The 8,567-nt window shown below is 35.6% G+C and overlaps 1 protein-coding gene across 1 annotated transcript in view; it reads right to left on the bottom strand.

Annotated features, from left to right (window-relative positions):
• Positions 1 to 5,054: 5,054 nt before the first annotated feature.
• The window catches only part of BICD2 (BICD cargo adaptor 2), a 105,063-nt gene continuing 101,550 nt past the window's right edge, over positions 5,055 to 8,567 (bottom strand). Inside the window, exon 8 of the mRNA XM_083351700.1 lies at positions 5,055 to 7,559. Coding sequence (XP_083207826.1) covers positions 7,554 to 7,559 — 6 coding nt within the window. The 3' untranslated portion in view covers positions 5,055 to 7,553. The remainder of the gene's footprint in view (positions 7,560 to 8,567) is intronic.

Here is an 8,567-nt window from a genome sequence, read left to right as displayed (position 1 = left end):
CTCAAATAAAACTTTATATTCATAAAAATAACAATTCATCTAGTTTTTTATTTTTAGTGTTTGCTACTTCATTGTGCTATTTGTCAAACCAGCACAGGACTGTTATTGTAATTGTAATTTTAGCTGAACACACACAAAAAACCAGGTAGGTAAAAAAATAATGGACCAGTAGCAGCTATGACAATTGCATAGTAGTGGATCTCTCAAGAAATGATTGGTTATCCATAAAGGTCAAGACATATGCTCATGTCAAATAAGGTATTCATAAATATTAATACCCCTAGGTCAACTTGTGACTTTAATCAAATACATATCACAAACATACACCCCTTAAGTAAATAAAGCAAAGCAAATTCAAATGGGTAATTCATTTGCTCTGATATCAAAATTGTTTTACTCCATAATTCACTGTGAACTGGTTTGACAATATGGTCCACATATAACTGCAAATTAAATTTAGCTACTGATGGTTCACACATACCTACACACTGCTTTCACCTTTCTGTTAATATTCAGTTAATCAGATCATAATATATTAATAATTTACCTTTGGAACATGTGAGACTTCATGGCCACCTCTTATACGAAAGGTTAAATATTAAAGAATTTTGCCCTATAAGTAGCATATCTATGCACATAAGGCACTGCCTTTGCTCTCCTACAGAAGGACTCTCCTGCCATGTTTTCTTCACCTTCTGATCCCATACAGCGTTTCTTCACTGCTAGAGGGGCTGTTTGATAGTGCTTTCATGTTATGGCTGAATTACAATGCCTATATTCAGAGCAGTGCTTTTTTTGTAAAAGAAAAAGGTGCCAGAACTCACACGTCATACAGCCCGCCTTGCCTACCCTACAAGGTTCCATCCAAAAAAGGTGCCGGAACTCCGTTCTGAACGTTCTATGAGAAAAAAAGCCCTGATTCAGAGGCAGCTTCATATCCCAGATGTAATTACTTCTCAGGTAAACTTGCAATTCCTGCAGAAAATGTTGTAATTCCAAAACAAGCACTTGCTATGTGAGATGAAAGTGGGAAAGTCAATATATAAATAGCTTAAAATGATGAAGAGAACATTTGTGGTAGGTGGGTGCACGTCTGTGAACTGCTTAATTCAGATGGTTTGTATTTATCTGCTGCTGCTGGGCATACATAGGAAGAGTGTAAACCTCTATCTGTAGTAAAAGCAGTGACTACAAGTGGGACTGACAACTTGGTTGTCAGGTGAAGCAGTCACTAAATGAAACATCATGATTTTACAATTTTAATTTAGCCTTCTTTTGCTTTCCAGGTCATAAATGCAAGGATTGGCCACAAAAGTTAGTTTTCCATCACTGTCATAATTGTAAACAAGGCAGTCACTAAAATGAGGGTACTGCTTTCTGAAGTATATTTTGCAATTTTCACTGAAATGTATTTCTCAGTGTTCTTTTTTTTGGCATCCAACATAATACTCCAGAGGTTGTAGCTGGTAAACTGGATTTCTCATTCATGGGAAATAATAATGTCTTATTTCCTATAGTTCTTCTGAATTTATAAGTTATAATAACTCTGCCTAAAATAATAGCAAAGTAAATAAATACTTCAGGGGGAAAAATTGAATTCTTCACATGAAATTTCTTAGAAAATAAGTTCAAATTTATATAGGAGTCCATAACTTAAAACCACACTTTTGGCCAGGATTGCCATTGTACATTGGTGATGTTGCAACACGACATGTAACATGAGTGCAATGCCTTACAATGCTAATTCTATTAACATTGTTAACCAAAAATTGTGGATCAAGCCATTTTTTGCTTGGTCCCTCCGAGCCCCGAGAGATCCTCAGTAAGGTAAGGAACTGCCTCCACCCCCACCCCCACCCCATCTGCCTTTATTTGCAGCCCACCTGCATTTATGAAAAAGGAGTAATTTGTATATGTAAGACCTGCAACTCTAATCCTAGAGCCACAAAACTGATGTAATATTTGTTGCTCTGAAATATTCTCTTAAATTGCATGTTGAATAAGATCTCATCTTCAAAAAGTTATTACCAGATTAATAAAGAAGTGCTCAATCACATGTCCTATTAAAGAAAGAACTATTTTTTAAAAGAAAACTTTAAAAAAACACATAAAAGAATCTATAGGTGAAGAGCCAAATCCTCTTAGAAAAAATTTGACCTTTTTAGAGCATCTAAATTTCTAAAAGCTTCTATATACTGCTAACTGGTTGTGCTTTGGATACTTTTATTACACCACTACTGTACATGCTGCACTCCCATCTAGTGGCCACATTGAAGTATTTCCAAATCTCATTTATTTATTGACATTTATGTCTGAGTTAATTGCTTGATCAGCTTTTTTTCTTTTACAAATTTATGTGTGGGGAAAAGAGACGGTAAAGTGTTTGTCATATTTTCTGTCAGATTCCTATACTACATGTGAAGTTTTCTGACTACCAAGAGGGATAGAACAATGTGGAATAGTACTACCAGATGGATTCGCAGTTGGCTGACCAACCAAACCCAGCATGTAGTCCTCAATGAAGCTACATCTAGGTGGAGGGAAGCATGCAGTGGGCTACCTCAGGGTTCTGTCTTGGGTCTGGTGCTCTTCAACATCTTCCTAAATGGATGAGGGGATAGAAGTGGAACTCATCAAATCTGCAGACAACACGAAGCTGGGGGGAATTGCCAACACTTTGGAAGACAGACTCAAAATTCAGAAGGATCTTGAGAGACTTGAACAATGGGCCCCATCCAATAAAATGTAGTTCAGTGGTAAGAAAAGGTGTTGAATTTAGGGAGGAAAAATCAAGTGCATAGGTACAAAACAGGAGGTACCTGGATCAACAGTAGTAACTGTGAGAGGAATCTAGGTGTCCTGGTGGATCACCACTTAAGTACAGGTCAGCAGTGTGCTGCAGCTGCCAAAAATGCTAAGCTGCATCAACAAAGGATAGCATCAAGATCACAAGAAGTGATCGCTTTATACGGCCACGTTTGGAATACTATGTCCAGTTCTGGTCACCACAATACAAAAAAAAGTCCCTAGAAAGAGTGCAGGAAGAGCAACAAAGATTATTTTTTTAAATTTTGTATTTATTAAATTTTATGTCACCCATCTCCCCTACAAGGTGACTCTGGGCAGCTTAAGGGGTCTGCAGGCTAAATCATATGATGAACAGCTAAAGGAACTAGCTAAGTTTAACTTAATGAAGAGGAGGCTCAGGGGAGACATGATATCAAACTTCTAATACCTGAAGGACTGCCGGAGCAGTCTCCATAGCACCTCAGGGCAGGACAAGATGCAATGGGTGGAACTTCGTCAGAGGGAGATTCAATCTGGAAATCTCCCTTCCTGACAGTGAGAATGATTAATCAATGGAAGAGATTGCCTCCTGGAGTTGTGGGTGCTCCATCGCTGGAGGTTTTCAAGAAAATATTGGACAACCATTTATCCAGGATGGTATAAACAGGACTCCTGCCTCCAAGATCCCTCCCAGCCCTATGATGCCATGAGAGAAATCTGTTCTCCATTCAGATCTTAAATGTGGATTATCATTTTCTTGCAATAGTAGTAACACTTTTCATTCTGAGCACTGTCTTCTTCTACTAGAATTCTGGTTCTTGCATAGTTGCTTTCTATCTTAACTCCCTGGGCTTTCAAGCAATAGCTCAGATTTTAGAGACAATTCCAAGATTCTCCTTCCAAAATCACACTAAAATACCCCAAAGTTTCATCATAAAATATAGCAGTGGGTTCCTCTCCAGGATCAACTCCTGTTTTACAAATGGGAGTATTCATGTTTGTGGTGTTTCTGAAATATCCATATACAATTACTATTTCGTATACTAGATTTAATTTAGGATATAGCTATATCAACCAAGGAAGCAACTAATGGATCATAGACCGAACCAACCCAAAATTCTTACCTGAGGCAAAAAAAAACCCAAGCTCAAACTATCTTATTTTGGACACATTATACAAAAACCTAGCTCCCTGAAGAAGACTCTAATGCTGGGGAAAAATGGTAGGAAAGAGAAGAGGATGAGCAGCACCAAGATGGATGAACTCAGTGTGACGGGTGCACTGCTGGAAGAACTGAAAGACAAAGTTAGAGACAGATTGTCATGGAGAAAATCTTATCTGTGGAACCACTAAGAGCTGACAATAACTTGGTGGCACATAATCTGTCAATGGCTATATACTATCCCCATTATCAGGAACAGCATGATTGTGACTGCCAGTTCCTAAGAACAGCAGCAGAGAAAATGTTGTATGTTTACAAAGATCATGTGGCTAACCTTTATAGAAAAAGTGTGTTCCTCACTACATATCTCTACACACATCTACTATAATATAGTTCTGGTTTTGGTATAAAGAACTCAACAACTGTGGCTTAAAAGCCATACTTTACAGCTTAGGGTTATGCAGGCAACTGAATCATAGTTTAGTGTGATATGTGGACTTGACAGGAACAAGATGTGTTTGGACTTTCAATAGACTCATTTACATTTCATTGATTTTACTTCATTTACACTAAACAAAAATATGGATCGATGCCAAGATTCTTATTGAAATAAAACTCTTGTTAGCATTCCAGCCATGTTTAGAAACAGGAGAGTCAGAATCTCTTTTCAGAACTTACCTGTTTTGTAAGAACCAAAGCTGATATACAAATATATACTTTAAAAATGTGTACACCAAGAAAACAGATGTAAAAGGTTCTGCTGTATTATCCACTCTGGAACATCATCCTGTAGAGATCAGTCTGGCCTTGAAAACCTGGTTCTATGCTCGAGCCTGTGTGATGCAGCCTGTTTTCTGTTTGTGTTGAATGTATGAAACTTTTGTTTTTCCCTTGCCTGCCATACCTTATGTGATACTCAGTATGGGATTTTATTAGTTTTAATTTTGTTAATCTCCCAGAATTATGCATTTGAGATGTCCATATAAAATATTATCATACTTGTTCAGAGAGCATAAAAACATAATAATATTTGTTACTGAATTTTGCAGCTCTCAAAATTCACAATAAATTTCTATTTAAGCCAATAAACTATAGTGGTTAAAATGTCAGGCAGTCTGAGGACACTCTATTTCAAGAGCTCCTATGACGAAAGAAGACTTTGTACCAGTTATTATTAAGTTATCATGTCTTCCCTATTCTTCTGTTCTTTGGGCTATATTTAAAACACAGAACACAAATTCATCCAAAGATAAACAACTTCTAAATTGTTATTGATTTTAGTAAAATATTTCTTTTCAGATCTTTTCATCTGCATCTTTCTTGTAACATATGTAGACTTTTGTAATATATAAAGAACGGAGCATACTTTATAAATTAGCATGTTCTTCAACCAAGTAGTATAATTCAAATTACAAAGTAGCCAGAATTTCTTCCTTCTCCTTTATTGATATTGCCAATGTGACTACCTTTACGCAGATAGATTGCTTTCCTATACAGCATGTACTCTTTTTTGGAATTAACATCGCCCTCTAGACTCCTAAAATTATTGAAATGACATCACAGTTGTTCTTTAATTTCCATGTTCTCCTTTTAAGAATTTACATTAAGTTCTTTGCTCCAGGTCTGTGTAAAAGTTACTTGGCAAGAGTTCATGCATATGACAATAAAATGGAGACCAATCCACCACTAAAAGGAAATGCACATAAAAACATAATACAGTACTTTGACATTCAAATAAATACCCACACAGAGATGTAATTTTAAATGTAATCATACCACTTATAAGTCAATACTGTAACCAAAAAGATGAAAACTTAAGTCCTCACCTTCTAGAACATTTTTTTCAGCAAACAGAAAGCTTTTTCCCATGACATGATTATAATTTCAACTCTTTTAAAAATTATTTTACATAAAGAGAAAAACTGATTTCTGCTCCTCGCAAGGTTACCAAATTCAATTATTCAAAGTTAGCATCAACAAATAGCACTGCAGAGACAACTTGTTGATGCACATCTTAATTTCTGTTTCCTGAAATCACAATGAATTAGATAAAACATGCAAGAGAAAAATATTAAATATTTTGCTTTTCTTCTTCACATTTGCAAACAATACTATGGTTAACTGGATCCATCACCGCACAAAGCTACCAGAACTCCCAAAACATCCTCTGTACTACAACCACAAATGGATTAATACACCTTGCTTCTTTCGTTCAATAACATTACTTTTGGTTTGCAAAGTATATTTTTGTTTTGTTTACTTTTTTTCTTCTATACCCCTGAATTTGCATGATGAAGTATCATTGACTAACAGAATTTTTTACAATTTGAGCATATGTAGTAGATCTACTCTACAGTAGGTCTACTCATTAATAAATGTGCGAAGGGGGAGGTTATATTGCCCTTATTGCTCCACTTGGTAACTAGCTTCCAAAACCATGGTTCTTTATTTCTTGGACGGACTAAGCTAGCTTAAGGATCTCCCTTGAAAATTATGAAAGGCACTACTGGCAATAATTAAATGAAAAAAGGTGCCGAAGTAGAACACCCTAGCAGTCACCACTTTAGACGTTATCTTTCTAAAATGTAACACAATTTGGCACAATAAAACAAAGTAGTAACAAAAACAATTCCAATTTGGAATTTAAGTGATATCGTTGTATAAAATTCTGTTAACCAATCATACACCATAAGGTTTTCCTAAAACCCAGACATTCTGGAATTTATAGGTAACACTAATATTTATTTTCAAGTGCCTATAATTGTTTCCACCAGAGCAAAGTCAAGTTTTCTTCTTGTTACATTGAACTATTCCTAAGAATAATAATACAATATGAAAAAACCCCAGAATTTGAATACCCTGGATTTCTCAATTAACATGGCAGTTAAAAATCAGTAATTGAAAACATATAAAGCTTAATATTTTATATTAAAAAAGAAGAAAAGATGCTGATACACAGCACTTAGATCGTTTAGCAGAAGTTCTAGTTTGTATTGAAGCTCCTTTCAAAATACAGGTAGAACAATACAATGTAGTATAAAACTCTGCCACAAATGGATGAGGAAAGATCAAGCAGAAGGTCCAAATAGACAGACTATTAGCATAAGTCACTAGATTTTTTCCCCCATTAATATAAACTCTTCTACAAAAAAGAATAAAAAGATATTAAAGTAAATATCAAAATAGTAAAAGTGCACATGTTTAAACAATCAACTGCTTTTTTAAAAAAAGAAAGCTCTATAATGAAATTAAAAAACACAATTTGAATATTTCTTATGAGCAGAATAAGCTACCATGGCAAGTATTACATTATGAAGTATGTTTCTTCAGCATTTGTAAGTTTTCTTCCTGCAGCAGCACTTCAAAGATAAAGCTTTATTTTTGTTTGTTTCAGACATAACATGCCAAAATAAAATTTTTAAAAAGGCTAAATTAGAACACAGGTTGCATATTGAAAAGAACATATTTTGAACGGAAGGAGGGAGAGAATTCAGTAACAGTGGTTTCCATTCTTTGTGCAACAGGCAACCATCACCTCTAAGCATAACGGCACAGGCTAAGATATGAAGTTGTATTGTTGTAATGGCCTTCTCCAGGAACTACTCTACAGCTGGAAGGTGGAAAGTAAAAAAAAAGAAAGAAAAAAAGCAAAAACATTAGATTTTTTTTAAAAAAGTTTCACTTTCCAGTTTAAAAAAGGAAACATATAAAGATATAGACAAGAATGTGCTGCAGGACATCTATAACACATTAATTAGTTGAGATGCATCTGTTAGTCTTTTAAAAGCCAATGTAGGTCATGGGTGCTTTTTCAAACACCGAAGTTAATATTTTAATAGGTCACCTGTTAGCCAAAGCTGTGCAGGAAGAAAAGTTTCTTACAACTCCTGAAGCCAAGCTGCTCAAGCGTAAATAAACAATGGCAAATTCACAAGAGAATTGATCAGTGAAGTTGCTGCCTCTTCACAAGCATGCAGGTGAGTCAGTATATCATGCCAGCCAATACAGTGAGCAGTAAAATCACTCAGAAGAGATGTCCCACTTGCAGAGGTAGGTGATGGCTTAGTAAGTTTTCCACGTTGTATTCCAACCCAATAAAAGCAAAAGGAAACATTGGATGCATCGAGTTAATTTTGAAAAATTTAAACCAAGTTAAGTACAAACCCCTTTCAAAGCTTAGACATAAGAGCAAATCACAACTGCTTTTCCCCCCACAAGTCTGTTTCTAAAAATTGAATGTTCAACTAACAAATATAAGGTTGCAGCTGAGCTGCCATTCTCTAAGCAGTGCTTCCCAAACTTGGGTAAATTACCCAAAATTGGGTAAAAGTATTTTTTTTCTTTGGGTAATGACACTCAAACCCATTACCCAATCAGAACAGGGACATTCAAATTAAACTGTATTACCTACGTTGGGTCCAAGGGACCTTCTGATAAGCCCTTTGGAGAAATGAAGCGTGGGAAGCATTGCTCTAAGCAGTTATTGTGAGTTCTGAAGACATAGAATGGTTCAAGGACACAGAAGACTGAAGATTAACAAAAATAGCAGTGGCAACAATGTAAACAATGAGCAAGTCTACTGAAAATTATAAATATGTTACACTAAACAATACAAGCA

This window comes from Vipera ursinii, assembly GCF_947247035.1.
Source record: "Vipera ursinii genome assembly, chromosome: 2".
In the NCBI taxonomy this organism is placed as follows: Eukaryota; Metazoa; Chordata; class Lepidosauria; order Squamata; family Viperidae; genus Vipera; species Vipera ursinii.
The sequence above is the reverse complement of the archived record's forward strand: the minus strand, read 5'-3'. Positions and strand labels throughout refer to the sequence as shown.